The 17,423-nt window shown below is 30.0% G+C and overlaps 1 protein-coding gene across 2 annotated transcripts; it reads left to right on the forward strand.

Annotated features, from left to right (window-relative positions):
- Positions 1-3,544: 3,544 nt before the first annotated feature.
- On the forward strand, positions 3,545-16,243 carry LOC125067240 (proton-coupled folate transporter-like). 2 transcript variants are annotated; one of them, XM_047675718.1, is made up of 9 exons: positions 3,545-3,945; positions 4,047-4,275; positions 5,072-5,365; positions 6,411-6,563; positions 7,436-7,628; positions 8,781-8,882; positions 10,807-10,944; positions 11,609-11,692; positions 15,888-16,243. In XM_047675718.1, the coding sequence occupies exons 1-9, from the start codon at positions 3,902-3,904 to the stop codon at positions 16,199-16,201; spliced, it is 1,551 nt and encodes a 516-aa protein (XP_047531674.1). In that variant the 5' UTR covers positions 3,545-3,901; the 3' UTR covers positions 16,202-16,243. The 2 variants fall into 2 exon arrangements, with proteins under 2 accessions (XP_047531674.1, XP_047531675.1); XM_047675719.1 differs by lacking the exon at positions 7,436-7,628 and having other exon boundaries at positions 6,411-6,534.
- Positions 16,244-17,423: the final 1,180 nt, after the last annotated feature.

Consider the following 17,423-nt stretch of genomic DNA (forward strand, 5'->3'; position numbering starts at 1 on the left):
AACACATAAACTTTACTTTCTATTATATTTCAGTTATGTTTAAACAAAGATTTAGTTTCATTTTGCGTGTAATATGTAAAACATTGTAAAGATTTTTTGAGTTCCCGTAGAGGCATCTCTCTACGAGGGTTGGAAGGCGGACCGCGGAAATGCACGAAAATCAACGAACGTTGCCGAATGCTAATACTACACAGGACCGTACTAAAAATCTGACCTCATTGAAAATGCTAAGTTAAGACCTCCAGTTTTTTTTAAATCTACTTAGTCATTAAATTCAAAGCGCGATGTGTGAAAGTACATTTTTTATGAATGTTACACTCAAACCTTTACTACATAAATGAGTATTTGATTAATTTAAAAAATAAGTACGAATTATTAAATTTAGGCGTTATTTGTAATTATTTATCAATATGATAAATTAACCAATATTACACAATAAATATTATTTATGTATATTATAAGTCAGTCCGTGCCTGGTTTACCCTGCAGTGAGGTCGTAGTTAAGCGCCATGTTTTTCGCGCATGCGCTTTAATTTTCTTCACGGAGCAATCAGTAACAGTGAGTCATATACAAAATCTTATATATTTTCGTTGGTGTTACCAGTATTTTATGTATTTTTTCTTTACTTGGTAATATTAAAAAGAAAGATTTCAGAAATATATAATTTGACTTACATTAAAATTGCTTTAATATGTTATTTATGATTTTATACGTACGATGTTTCAAGAGATATCAGTAAAGTAAGGTGCGTGCGCACCATAACGAATTGACACAAGAACATAGGATCAATATTATGACGTCATATCATTGAGTGTCGGAAAAAGACTGCACTACACTTCCTTTCAAATACGGAAATATCAGTAGTCTTCCTTCTAACACTTTGTACAGTGATACTGATTTTGCTTATCGCAACCTTTGTTACATTTGAATTTTTTTATACTTAAAAGATCATTTTTTATGAAATGGTATTAAAGATTTCTTATTCAAGTAGGCTCTTGTGAGCAGTTTGGATCCGTCATTTTACTAGATTCAAATAAATGTAATGGTTCGATATTTAGATTCTTCCGAGAAGAACCGGTAAAATACTAGGTAGTTTCTTTTCCCAATCAAGTTACATGGTGTTACATGGGTATATTTATTAAAATTAGACACAGAATAATTATGTTACTATCACTCATAGATAGATTCAAAGATGGATTTGGATTAAAGTAAAAGTAAAGTCTCTAAATGCCTCGCTATACAAGGGCTCCCCTTTTTGAAGAGGGGTTAGAGCGTAATCCACTACGCAGCTCCAATGCGGGTTGGTTGGATTTTTAGATTAAAATTTCAATGATTTATTTAGAGATATATTCATTTTACACCATATTTGTACCAAAGTGTTTTATTTACGTTGAATTTATATAGATTGGGTACATTATTCAGGTATGTTCAACGAGGCTCAAGGTCGGTAACATTCCTAATTAGGAGCAAATAATGATTCTATGTTAATCGCTCCGCGTCATAGGAGCTGGAACGCATTTCAAACAATAGCAACAATACGATTTCACTTCAATGCGATTAAGTCCTTGGGGATAACACTTTCGAAACTAGATAATTCACTTTATCTACTAATGTACACATTAAGAATTAATATGAAAATTGCTTACTTTATACTTTTATACAGGAGCATTCGAATGTTAAAGCAGCTGCAGTCTAGTTGTTTAAAAACAATAACAATGGCTATAACTTTCATTAAATTTGCTACTCAACATAAAATAGCACAGTTACTGTTTACTCTCTTCATGTTACCTACTGTTTTTTTTTCTAGATTTTAAGATGTTACAAGAAATGTCTAGAGTTGCAGGTCTGTGGAACTGAATTTATAATATTAAGAAAAAAAAAATATGATAAATATTTGTATTTTTTTCTTATGTGTTTACTTAACGTACTCATTCCGTTGCTTGTTATATATATTTTAATCCAATAACTTGTTTACAATGACTTGCATTTGAACTCAATTGAAATGTAGTCGATCACTATAACGTTCACTTTTAATCGAAATTACACTACGTAAACGCTGTCTGTTGCGAGCAATATTTCGGCACGACTGAATTAAGACTACATAGTAAGACATCGATACGTAGGGTTAATACTTTCAGTGCAAAATGTTACATGTAAACATTGTCCTTAGAGGCTAATTTGCCAAAGAACCGCATGTGTGTTCAAAATAGGTGTATTAAACTCGTTCTACAGAACAGATAGCAATAATTAACACTAGTAAACTCGTTAACTCGCTCATACAGGTGTAATTGCCAGCAGCACGGAGTGTTCAGGCAGTCATAAATTTTTATTAAAAATTATATCTTTATAATAACTTGTATTGCGTGTGGTCGAAATTTAATTTGTGCAATTCTACAGCACGGAACCTTTCATTTTTTTTTTTAAATATTTTCTATTAGGCGTATGTATTTTTTGAAGTTAACTCATTAATATCTAATTACCATGAAAAATCTAACATCTCTCAAATGCAATTGAATGAGTTTTAGCATTAAAAAGTAAGTAATTTATCATTTTAGAAGTTAAATAAACATCTTCAAAAGTGACGCACACCCGATTATCAGATCCAGATGCGATAACTACACAACGTAACATACGCGTAACGTTGGCGGTTCACGCGTGCCGACCGCCGGACGAGATTCTCAACTGTTTTATTTTAGAGCTAGCTCTACGCTTCGGCCGTGAAAATATTGCAAAGGTGTTTGAATATGTAGGCAGTACATTACTCAAACCTGATGAGCAATTCACAATGTCGTTCGTTGACTGCGTTCGACTCTAACATTATTAATTGCTACATACAAACCGCGCAAATAGATCCCTTTATTATAGTTAACTAAGTCTGAGCATTAAAAAACCGTAAACATATCGAGACTCAAATTAGAAAATATAAGTTACAAAAAAAAATTCACATTAACAATATGAGCCAACTTAAAAAAATTCTTACATATATAATTTTAATATTATTATAAATCAATGTAATTACAATTTAAACTAAATAAATAAATTTAAAATAAATAATTTACAACTGTGTAATGTAATCTAGATAATATATTGTTACTTGTTTATAAAGATGTTTGTTTATTTTCAACTTGCTTAACGCAAGCTTTCAAATTATGTGACATTACTCACGTAGGATCCGATCTAAAATGATATGAGCCATGAAGATATACAATAATCATTTTCAGTTTGATTAGTATAATGCTGTAGCCACATTGACCGATATTTTGTTATCTTGGTAGAGCACTCCTTCTTTTTAAAGATATTAAAAACGATAATAGTGCTCATTAAAGAACTATAGAAAGATTTTTTAGTTTTTTAATTGAACTAGTTTATCACAAGTGTGTTTCATTCATAAGCTCTATGAATATATATTATTATAAAATATGTAGTTTATAGAGACGCTTATATCTAATATGAGGCTTTTGCTGGATTTAATCTACAAAGTAGCATTTGACACTGCGTGAATTACATTGATAGCCGCAATAACCTGCAACGCAACGGCTCAATCCATACATGTTATACCGGTTGAATGCCTACTATCATTGGCAATTGCTATAATTGAGTCCGCTTCTTCGGTTGGCTGAGCAAATATCTCACCAGTTATATCCAGTGCATCTTTCTTGTACTACAACGAGTCGTATTCAAAGAGTTATTCGTTAACTAAACAGTTCTTATTGTTTCCAATATGCAAACATACTGACACTATCTTATCATTTGACATTAGCCGAAGCAACACGTTAATGGTAACACGCCTCGTGAAATGATAGCTGTGATGTGAAATCTATATTAGTTTAATACTAATAAATTGTGTGTGATTAATGGAATGTACAATATTTATAATATTTTTTTATAAAAAAATAAATTATGACTGAAAGTTCTTTAGATCTCCAGGAGTTAGAAAAATTAAGGTATGTTGTAATATTGTTACTGTATTCTCGAATTCATTCTCTTTGTATATGAAAACTGAAGATGATCATGAAACATGCCTGCTATTAGTATATATTTTCAGGTCTACAAATTTTAATAGTGAAGCGACATGTCCGAAGGAAGAAGTTCCCAAAACAACACACAAATGGCGAATCATTTTAGAACCAGCGCTAGTTGGTGCTATGATAGCAATCAATCTCGGTCAAACCTCACTTCAAAACTTTTACTTACGAACCGCTTGCAGTGTAGATTTGGGCTACCCGATCGAGATCTGTGAAAAAGGCGTCGGAGAAGAGTTCCGATCGGCTGAGGTAAAACGCCTGACAATAATAAATATTATCATCAGTTCAATGTTTTTTACCCATACACATAAACGGATACGGTAGCGGAAATACTCCATTTCCTAGTGTTTAAATGACACAATTACACAAAGCACATATGTCTAAGGACATTTGATAATCGAGTTTGTGTTTACTTACTATTTAAGGTGATAAATTAAACGAGTCATCTTTGTACAAGGTTGACTTGAAATCGTTAAAAAAAGATAAGTCAATAGATTATATTATCATTTATATTTAAAATGGGCTTATTGTTTAAAGAGGGGAGAAATATAATTCATTACTATTAATTATATTATAAGACTAGACTTTAATCAACAGCTTTGAATTATTTTAAAATATTCCATATTATTTAAATATTACATAGTGACCTAAATATTAATCTAAAGCCCGTAAAAGCTACTGTACAATATTTACCCAAAATTATTACGGTGAATGATGACTATATCTAGTTATATTTAATAGTAGTTCGGCTAGTTGAACTACTATTAAATCGAACATAATCATTATTTAAAATTTGGGGCGAAAAGATGTAAATGTAAAATATGCCAATATGAAATCGGTTGACAAAGAGAGGAGAACAATGTCCTGATCTGTTTTGCCTTTGTCATTCATTTATAGACATTTTTGGATGTCAAAGAATTTATTGAAGATATATAAAAATTGTGACTAAGCGTGGGGACACTGCAAGTACATAACATGCGTCTGATATGATTGTAATATTTTTGTACAAAATATATTAAGTACAATATTAAATTTTTAATTCCAGGCAGAAAGTCAAGTTGTTGTATCCGGTATCAACGTGAGTCGAAGTTTCGTGGGGTTATTAATTTCCACGATCGTTTTGTTATTTGTTGGTCCATGGAGCGACTGCAGCGGACGAAGGAAGCCGTTACTCGTCTTACCTTTACTGGGAATGTGCGTCATGACAACAGGAGTAATTTTAATGCTTACATTCCCTGGTGCTAATACTACACAAGTACTTTACGCTGTTCAAATCCCCATATCACTTGGTGGCAATTTCGGTTTATTATTAGCAGCGTCCTTCAGTCACATAGGCGATGTGAGTTATAATTATTTTTTAAACATAAATTATAAGCGTTACAAAGTAACCTGTAAAATTATAAATAGTGCAAAGCATAAAATAACAAATAACAAAAGCGTAGTTGTTAAAAGATATATTATAAAAATGTTTCATAACTAAAACTGCCTCTTCTCACTCCTCGGGTTGATGTAGTTGTATGTATGTATATACTCGTGCTCTGACTCATACACGTATTAAATATGTGTACATTGCTTTGCGTTATTTAACTTTTAAAATACATCTTTATATCTGATATATACATGTTATGAGGAATCAAAAGATTATAGAATCTTAAATACTTGTCATTTTACGCTTACCTACTTTTTGTGTCGAAATTAATCTTCTTAACCTATCACACTTAGTCTCTTATTTGTGTATCGAAAGTGTGTATTGTACATATAAAGTAAAAATATGGTTTATATGACTCATAATCTCAACGTACCTATATTAAATTAATTTAGCTGATAAGTGTATTGATTAGAAGCACAGAGCAACTCTTTGTTAAATATATCGTTGTTTGACTTTTATTAAATATTATCTTTGTAAACAATTTTGCTTCATTTGTAAAATTAAATATATTGCAATAAAATTCTGCTTTAAAATTAATATATAAGAAACGAAGTCGTTATTATTTGTTAAAATTTTTATTTCAAAAGTATTATTCGTGCGAGAATCCTTACTGTTTTAGACTTCATGACGTCACTGGAAATTTAACATGCCAAGTTGTAGCCGCTGTATGGTAAAGAAATTCTACACGTATTTAGTTTTTGATTATATCAACAAATCATATACATATTTTGTTATTTTTATCAAATTTTTTATATATCGTTTTATTTTTAATCGACATTATAAGAATTTTAAATAAATTAATATCCGAAATAAGTATCTGACATAAAAAATAAATTTTACTTTTTGGCTAAAGTTTAGGACTTTGTTTAAAAGTTTTGGTCGTGCGTTTGTTTTTATATCAATGACGTCATATCTACAAAATAAAGTTAATTAATTCAAAATTCATTATTTACAGCTTTGTCACGCTAGCGGTCGTGATGTGACTCGTACAATGGGAACACATCGAGCCGCTATACAAATTGCTCATGTGGTAGGTTCCGTCAGCGGGCCTCAACTCTACCGACACCTTGGATTCTACGGTGTGTTCCCTCTTGTTTTATTGCTGCAGGTAACTGCTTCAATTACTCAACCTAATCGTTATGCTATACTATACTATGTATACTCAATTGGAATCAAATGTTTTGTTGGTTTTTGTTGACTTGGACATTTACATTAGAAAATTATCTATTGATACTACTCCCATTACAAAACCTCATAATTAGGATATTGATGTAAAAAAACTGAACCGGAGCTGGCACTGTCTCTATGAAAAGCTTTGTCAAAGCAAGCGAGGCGTTTCGGTGTCATAAAAAAATCTACAGAAAACAAGACTACTTGTAGTAACGGTTGACTGAAATGGTTGTTGTAGTTTTCGGTCGAAGTAAAAATATATACACAGGACGTTTATGTGGATTTCAAAGTAAACACAAAAATATTACACATTTCATAGTAAATTGTTATAAGCAAAAAGGAAATTCAAGAAGATTCTTGGGAGTACTTTTAAGTCGTCAGTTTACATGATTAAATTAAATCTAAAGCTACCATCGGTTCGGAATGTAGATTCTAATGAGAAGAACCTACAAGAAATGCAGTAGTTACTCTCTTTCGAACATAAGTTACATAGATTATTCAATAAAAATACAATAATAAAAAAATACTCTTACAAAAAATATGTAGAATAAGATTATGTTTAGTTAATTAGTTAATTTAGCAAAGCTCTTTGTTTATGTGTTTTGTTAGTGTTTAAATAATAATAATACAGTAGTTTTAAATAAAAACAGCACATAGTACATTGAGGACGTTAAACTTAAATAGTATTAAATTTCATATAGTAGTGGTACTTAGAGACAATGACAATAATATCAAATACATCGTCAATACAACCATTTTAATGTTTGTCGGAATTTCTTTTTCATTAAAAATCTAATATTTTGTTCACAGCTAGCATCCCTGATTTATGTAATCATAATGGTCAAAGACGTTAATGTTAATCGTGATAACCAAGTATCTGTGTTCAACTGGCGACTTCCTTTGAATGCAGTACAATGCCTTTTAAGAAAACGAGAAGGCAACAAGAGAATCATTATCCTTCTTATGCTTATAGTGGGGCTTGGAGACAGGGTATTACTCTCTGGTAATATATTTCAAATTGATAATCCTTGTATTGTTTAAGTATTGTTTCTAAATTATTTATCTTTATATCAATAATATTTCTAATCTTTGTATGGGTATATTTTAGTGTGTGAACTCGTCAAATTATAACTCAATCCCGATTATTAAATCATCAAAATATATCAACTACGCACGCTCACTAAAATTTTCATGGATAGAATCGTTTTATATAATTGAATCACTAATTTATTTCGTTTTTGTAATACCTCTGTAAAGCGAAAAACCATAAACAGTAAGTAAAGCGATCAGCTACGGAAAAATTATGTTTGTTTAAAGCAATTATTTGTGTTTGTATTGTGTAAGAACTCACTTAACTTAACTTCTCTCACTCGTGAAATGTTGACAATTGTCCTACGGTGATACGCAATTTTGATGCGTGTATCCTTTAAATATTATAATTATTATTGTCAATTTTGCATGTATCTTACTGATATTTTACGATCCCAATCTACGGTGAGTTTTGTGTTTGTTTTTGCTGATTAAATCTACAGCTATTATTTACTAACGACGTTTTAAAGGAATTAAGTAGAGTTTTACTACTAGAGTTTTAACAATAATTTTTAACTCTATGTGTTCCTTAATTATTTTTGATAAAAAGATTTTAATTACCTACGAGAGTATATTAACAATATACTGACTACATCCAAATACAATATTATTTTTTACCAGTTATTTGTTTCCACTTTACATAACTGTTATATAATCTGATCTAGATTTTAGATAGAAGATTCATATGATTATTATTATAATTATGTTTTAAAAACTAAATAACTTGTTAATTTTGATGGTTAACATTGATAATTTCACATCTTCCTGTATGCTTCCGTAAGCTTTATTATGCATAAATAATATCGAATATAATCTTTAAATTCGTGTAATCGAGGACACATTTGTTTTTTTTTTTTATTGAACTCAAAAACGCCATCGTAATATTAAAACCAGCTATTAAAGAAATAAAAAAAAAAATAGTAAATATTTCCTCGACATCGAAATTCTAGTTTAAATCATTTTCCCTTGCATTTAGCGGAATATTTTTTTATACCGAATAAATATGATGTTACTATATATTTGATGCAATAGTATTTGTTCACGATCAATTCATTTTATGTTTTAGCGGAGGTACTCTTGGCGTACATGTACTACAGATACAAGTTCCACTGGGATGATGTTATGTTCGGATCGTTCCTCGCTTACAGAAATACAATTAGTTTTATTGGTAAGTACATATAACTCTTTATAAATAATCTTAGAGTACAATCTTACTTCACTAATAACTTTACATAGACAAATTTTAAATGACGTAAAATTAATTAAAATTATCCTCTTAATTTTAAATAATTTAAAAAACCTAACCTAACCTAACTAACTAGAGATTCATTGTGCATTATTTGCTGTGACGTTCTATGGATGTGATAGAGAGGATCGAAGATTGATAGACCCTAACCTTAGTCTAGGTTATTTAAAAAAAAAGGAATAAAACCTACTTGAATATAATGTAAGGTAAAATTTTCTGGTTTCTGGCTGAAATTTTCTAGTTTTTAGTTGAATATGTAAGCCAGTTTAAAATCAATCTCACTTGAACATTTTTAATGAGGTAGTAGTAACAACTCTATTTTTATTTTGTCAATGTGAATGTGATTATGGAGATAAATTCGCGTTATATATAAAATGGGATTCGTCTTTTCAAACACTAATCCGATATCATGACCGATGATCGTGGTTTTTAGCATTGCATAGCATGTTAGTACCGTAAATGAACGCAGGATAAATTTTCGATTCGATTGCTACTGGTTTTAAAATTTCAATAGAAATATAAACACTTACCGAAATTTCTAGTTTATTTCTTTCTTGGTTGAATTGGAATCGCGAATTAGTAATGTCAGTAGTAAAGCCACTGGATCATAGGTTTTCGGATAGCGACGAAATTGCAATAACACCTTGTTTGTGTGGTGTTGACGAAGTGAGTAAATTTTTGTGTCGGTCTCATGTCAATTTATGAGAAATTACTTTAAAAACTTTCCCTTTGTGGGTTGACTGGCAAAAATATTATTTAATGTTATTTTTTGTTTATGTTTATTAATTTTGTTATTTTTAATTCAATGTTTTGTTATTAAGAGCCGAGATGGCCCAGTGGTTAGAACGCGTGCATCTTAACTGATGATTTCGGGTTCAAACCCAGGCAGGCACCACTGAAATTTCATGTGCTTAATTTGTGTTTATAATTCATCTCGTGCTCGGCGGTGAAGAAAAACATCGTGAGGAAAGCTGCATGTGTCTAATTTCAACGAAATTCTGCCACATGTGTATTCCGCCAACCCGCATTGGAGCAGCGTGGTGGAATATGCTCCAAAAACCTTCTCCTCAAAGGGAGAGGAGGCCTTTATCCCAGCAGTGGGACATTTACGGGCTGCTAATGCATGCATGCATGCATGCATGTTTTGTTATTATATTTACATGTTATCTATCAAAACTCTGTGTTGCTACTTCTATTAAGTAATATTAAGTTTGCATAATTCAATAGAAAACAGTAATTGACTTTATTCTCTGTATACTGTATTTTATGTTTATATTTTTTATAATATGCTGTTGTTATCCTGAAATAAATAAATAAATTAATTAATGAAATTAATTAAATAAATAAATTAATTAATATTTTATCAATTAATATCAAGAAGTTTGTATAAATAATTTAGTTTATAAAATATTATTTTATAACGTAAAATTTTCAAACTATATGTTTCTTTTTCATAGTATTTAGTAAAACAACGTTTAGATTGAATTACCGTTTGCATTTTAACGTAACTTCCGCTGTTCTGATAACAAGAGCTTAAGAAAAAACAAAAAAAAAAATACCATTATTAAGCGGTTAATTTTTGTCAATAAATCGCACTCGCGTAAAAGATGAATTAAAAAAATATTACTACTGTGCTGATATTTTATATAAATGTGATTTTGCTTCAATAACGAAATAATAAATTATAGGTGTATAAATATTTAAATTTAATCGAAACGCTTTGTTCTTTGAAGAGCCAAGTTTGCCGACAATATATTGAATGGCTTATGGTTCCTACGTCTGTTCCAATGTTTATAGGCGAAGAATTGCTTACTTGTCTGCCTAATATTTGGTATTTCTTTAATAGGAACCTTACTTATACTCAATGTTCTGAAGCGTCGTCTCCGTTTATCCGACGAGATGGTTGGTATCCTGAGCTGCGTGTCTTACATGCTCGCCACATGCTCTCTTATTGCAGCTACAACTACTTTGTTTGTTTTTCTGAGTAAGTATTTCATATAAGTGGTTAAAATATCTTGGTATTCATTTTGAAAAAATCCTTCTTTCTATTTATCTATATAATAGCTATTATATATATATATATATATATATAAACAGGCTCACACACGCACCACTATGAATATTTTCTAAAACGTATTTATTTATAGATAGTTTATAGGGTGCAATAATTTCATTTACCTATTTCCATTTACACATTAGATTTATTTATTTAAGTAAGAGAATTATTGAATATAAAAGTTACAGCCAGTTTATTTCCTACGGCTGGGCAAAATTCTCCTTACTTTTAAGAAACTTTGTAGCTATTGTTATTTCGAGCTATTGGTATACCAGAAGATGTTATGTTGTCACTAAATATTTCAAAATTGTCACAAGTGGCACAATGAGTTGTCACGTGCTTGAGTTATCATCGTAGTAGGTTGCAACTTCGTGTTGTAATTTTTTACGATGCTCTTCGTATGTCTTCTCAACACGAGTCGAAACGAGCCAAGATGCGACGTCGTATCGTATGTTTGACCCTTAGTGTACATATTTTCTAATAATTATACAAAATATATTTACGTTAAAAATTCGTAATGTATTTTTAACAGATCGTATTTTATGAAATTACTGTTATTAGTTAAAAAATTCAATTCGATTATTTCTTTCAGTTCCTGGAATCGGAATCATATCTCAAGGCTCGCAGGTTGTGCAGCGACCGTTACTGAACAAACAGATATTGCCTACAGAACAAGGTAATGTCGCTTAAAATAAAATAACAAAACGCTCCCAAACCCTTAAAATAAATTCAAAGATATTTAATCACCTTACACTTGTATACTGATGTCACGTATATTGGAAAAGGCACGAACAAAAATAGTCATTTTATTATTACAATTCTATTTTTTGTTATTTAAATTGGGTCCTACAATTTTAATTAAATAATTTTTAAGGCAGTTTTTCATACATCACATTAATTATAAATGTCGAGGAAGAAGTAGAACAATTGCATATCCAATAACAAAGAATTAGCCATTGCATTAATTCGTCTGTGTTTTATGACAAATTAACAATATTAATTACTAGTTGCGCCTCACCGTTTTAGATTCATTCGTTCATTCATCCATTCTTATTAGACATGAAATATTTCTGTTAGACGATAGAATATGTGATGAGTGGGTAGTAAACAAGACGAGCTTGCTATTTAACATATAATAACTAAATAAAAAAAAAATGCAAATTGATGCTATAATATTAATACATAAATAGGTATAATTTTCTTAATACTACACTAATGTTTCATTCCTTTCGCAATCAAAATTCCCGATAGTTAATGCAATCTTTAAAAATGGCTTTTATTACTGAATTTCTATTTTTGAATATTATGATTTTTCGTCATTTCAATCTATAGAAACGCGTATCATTATTAATGTAGATATTTAAAATTATACATGACGTTATTTCCCTCATTGATATATTAACACTGATCTAAAAATAAATCATAATTGTGCGGATTATTTTTCAATGAACAAGCATTTGATTGTTATGGGTATAACTTCTGTTATTAAATTAATTTTATCTATCTGTAAATAGTATAAAACATAATTGCTTTACTCTGTCTGTCTGTGTTTGTAGTAATAATATTTAAAATCAAGTTGTAGAAGTTTAAATTTCTCAGATATGTACAAGATGTAGGATAAACGCGTTTATCAAGATCATCCTCTCCTGTTACAAACATTTGGGTTTACACTTCACACAATGGGCTACGTCCTCAAATAGTACAATTATTAGGATATGTATGTTGAACTCACGTGGTTCTTATCTGAATATAAATACTAGAACATTTATAAGAATTGCGGTGCTCCTGGCCGCCAACATCACGGTATCACATTTACAAATGCAAAGGCCATTACAAAAACGTGGCTTTGTGGCCTCTTTTGCGGCGCTGAATGTAAACAGTTTTAGACAGGCATAAAGCAGAACGACAGAAATAAGCGGACGTTTATAAAAAGACTGATAGTTTTATAATGTAACTGGAGTATATAACCAACCAAAATTCTATGCAAAACCATAGTATATATGATTGGGAAGGAGTTGAACTTTGATGTGGTCAACCCCTTTTGATCACTGGTTTCAGAAGTTTTTTTTTACAATTAAAGGAATAATCTGAAGTCGCTGATTCGTCATCTTAGAAGTCGATCAATATAATTAATTGTTTATACTATATTTATTACATTAGAATATACTTTGATTATTATTTTTATTTTTTATATATACTAAGCTATCTATGATAACTCGGGTGTATAGACTTATAATATCTAAAGTAAAAAATCTAAAATTTTCACTTTTTATATAATCTCATCCAATATAGGTATATTTTTTTAATGTAATAAAATCTTATTGAATTTTTCTCCCTGTACTGAACTTGGATGAAAAAAAAATATATACTGTTTGTAGTACGTAGTAGTAAGTACGTAGTACGTATTGAAGCAGTCAATATAATAAGAGTTGTTTAGAGTGTGCAGTAATATTATGTATTCTCCGCTTTAAGTGATAACGCCCAACGCTAATAATTGCGCACTTAGTGTCTGATACGGTACATACTCTAAAAATAATATGATTATCTTTTATAGAGAATTTATGATGTTTTACGTATTATTATAATATGCTTCAGTGTTTTTTTATAAGTACCACAACTATGTAATGTTTCTTCTTCAGGACAATATGTTTCTTTTATAAAATTCAACATCTCATGGTGTTAATCTCTCTTTTGTATATCTTCTTATGATCCAATCTTGACTAATTTTGAACTTGTGGTATTTAAGAAATGTTCCAAAGAGTTTTAATTATTTTAACTAATAATACCTAAAATCAGAGTACATTAAAATGCTGTGCAAAATGAGAATCGTCATGACGATATATGTCATGGATGTCATTTTGTGTGTATTTTTTCCGCAACGAATTTAAAAGAAATGTATGTTACAACGTATTTTAATAAGAATTTTTATCGCTATATAAAATAGACTATACTTTTTTCACTTATCGATTATCGATATTATTAATCTTACGTGTAATATATAACACTCTGAAGTGATATAGTTGTTCTAAAAATGTCGTTAAACGGATCTTAAACGGATCTTAGGAAAATCACCAGTCAAACTGATGTTCATGAATTCTTTAAATACTTCTAGCTTTAGCTTTTAACTCAGTACTTACTGTACAGATTTTCATGCCGCTTCTTCTCGGTAGAATCAACATTCCGAACCGGTGTTAGTTTTTAATTAAATTTAATCACGTAAAGTCGTATTTGAAAGAGTTCGCAAGAGCCTGCTTGAATAAACATATCTGATTTTACTAACATTATTATAAGCAAAAAATCAGCAAAAAGTTAAAGAATAACAATATTTTAGAAGCAATCATAATCGATAACGAAGTTTCTGGGAGACTATTTTCTGTGGTTGATCATATTCTGTGATTGTTGCTGATCATTTACTTTTGTAGAGCCCCTAATGTTTGTCACTTCGATTTTCTCCATTTTCTCGAGACTCGAGGCATCAACCACAAAGGCAAACTCATGTTTGCAATAATAATTATTATTAACAAATTTTCATGCTATGTGCTATCATACTGCCAGATGTGATCCTCACTATTTCTGTAGTACGGTTTTATCACTGTAGATAAGATCGGCCTACACGAACGCATCATAAAGTATTTTTGGTCGCCAACTAACCCCCAACTACTTATATAGATTACATAATATTAAATTTCGTCGAATTTTATATGAAATCACCAACATTGTTTTCAGTGAGCTTATTACTAAAAATTCATCATCGTTATTATTTATTTATAACTATATTTTCAATTACTGATTGTATCGCCGATGATATCTTCATTATCTACTGATATTATTGAATAAGATTTTGTAGAAAATATATTTAAATTTATAACCGATAGTATCGTTCTCACTATCTGGTTTACCTTTGTGTGAGTGTACCTATATTTCTGAATATGAATTGATCAATTATGACTTATTATTAATTTGAAGTACACTTGTGATTTTATGATAAAATGTTAATGCCTCTATTAATACGCAAAATATGATTGTTGCAAATTGCAAAATGATTAGGAAAAGAGCAACTTTACATTATATTAACTTTCATTTAAAATTAAAGACTAATTTTATTTAGATTCAAGTAAAATAACTAAAAATACCTGAAATGTTCCATTAATGTGTTCCACAAAGCCAGTACCAGTGACTTGTGGGATATATATGTATGTGACAGAATTTCATCTGACATTCTCACAATGTTTTCTTTTACCAGCAAACAGGAAATTTATTAAACTTACGAATTGACTTGCCCTTATTTAAAGTTTATCCTATCTTCGCTTGAGTGGAGATCCACGTATCTATCCACTGACTATAATTCGTCTCAAAAATATCTATTAAAATTATGAATGAATTAGTTAATGTGTTTGTGTGTGTGTAATGTGTAATATTTTTAAATTATGGTATTATAAAACTTATAACTTTTATTTATATAAGAATTATTAACATTAAGTCCTTAACTATATAAAATAAAATTTTAAAAATAGTTACTGTATAAATCATGTCTGCGTTGAATGGTGGCAAGAATGCTCATGCTATTATTATGTTATGTATTTATGTTTTGTTATAAATATAATATATTAATACCAAAAAATCAAATTGTGTTAAATAATAAATCTGGTTATGTTTACAAGTAGACAACATAATACAAAGATATATTGTTATGTGGTGAAATAATTCAATCATTTTCTTTGACGTCGGTGGAATATTCTCTACACCATGTCTATTATCTTGGCAATCACAAACATATCTTTGTCAAATCTGACAAAACATCTAGATATACTATTTTAGAACATGACGCAAAACTTAGATAAATTATTTAAAATAAATATATTTTGTTCCAGGTAAAATCTACGGCATACTAGGTGCACTAGAATCGGCGACGCAAACCCTTTCATCGCCCCTGTATTCATTGCTCTATGCAAGAACTGTGTCGACTCTATCAGACGCTTGGCTCATTCCGGGCATCATTTTAGCTTTATTACAACTCTTTTCATATTTAATAACAAGAAGACTGCAAAATATACAACCAGATAGTAGTATACAACAAGAAAAAAATATACCTTTAACGGTTATCGATAAAAGCACTGAAGATACCAAAGATAAGGATCTCATACACAAAGAGGCTAGTAGCGCCCATTCAAAAAACCCTTTATAGATAGAAATGTATTCATATTTTATTATAATCGCATTAAATTTATTTTTATAAACTATGTGTTTTATTTTTACTTATAATTAAATTGAATCACTTTTTGTATTGTTTTAATATTTTATATAAAACATAATATGAATATTTGAGTTCTATATCACAGACTTAAAGTACTCTAGATACCATAAGCCGCCCGTCCAAGCGTGTTGGAGTACACCCACCCACGCCTAGTTGCCACCACCTATTTCACTTTATGTTTAAAAGTGCAGGTGTTAAGTCATTCTGTCCATTAATATGCGAAACTCTTCAATAGGAGCCTATGAAGTATATGTCAATGATAGAATATAAACGGTAGGTCTATAAAGATGAAGTTAACGAAGACGTTCCATTTCATCGGTAATTATCTCGCACAAATATCAGTTTTTTTCACTAGTTTACGAGTATTTGTTTGAAAAACATTTGGCCCGTACGTCATTCAGACCAATGCAAACACGCAAAGACAAAGTAAGGTTCATATTAAATGATCATTTATATTTCTAGCTACAGTTTTAAAACGATGCTGCTTGCATTATGGACGCTATAAATGACTCGCGTGACGTCATCAGAGACCGAAAAATAAACGCTTTGCTTCAAAAAATTGTAGTCTTTCCAAATTCAAATCTCTGTTAGGTACAGTATTTTATGGGCCGATTTTAAAATTAGCTGCTATTTTTAGCAGAATAATTTTTTTTGCACAAAATAAATGAGCAGTCACACAAACCGAGCTCTATGAAATGCAAATAAGTAAAACAGTTGATTAATTATTATGCTGTTAAAAGTATTTTGTGAGGAAATGATAACTTGATACACAGTAGATTTTACTTCAAAAGGTAACTCTTTGATTAAATCGTTTTAATTAATTCTTTAGGAAAGTACTATTTAAATGTATAAATCCATAATATTATACGTTAATACAATTGTTAACTGACAATAAAGAAAGCTTAGTAGGTTTTTGATTATTTGTTCATTTTATTGTTATACATTATTACATATATAATTTAATATTTTAAATAATATATTTATTTTATGTATATTTTATCTTTTACTACGTACATCGCCGTGTACTCAAAAATATTTGAAAAGGCATCTCTCCTATAGGCTTGACCTCGTTCACTATGAATAGATAGCAGAGTAGTCTAGAAAAAAGAGAAATACCATTTTTCAACGAGTAGTTAGCAACTGTACCGGTTCT

This window comes from Vanessa atalanta, chromosome 11 (assembly GCF_905147765.1).
Source record: "Vanessa atalanta chromosome 11, ilVanAtal1.2, whole genome shotgun sequence".
Classification (NCBI taxonomy): domain Eukaryota; kingdom Metazoa; phylum Arthropoda; class Insecta; order Lepidoptera; family Nymphalidae; genus Vanessa; species Vanessa atalanta.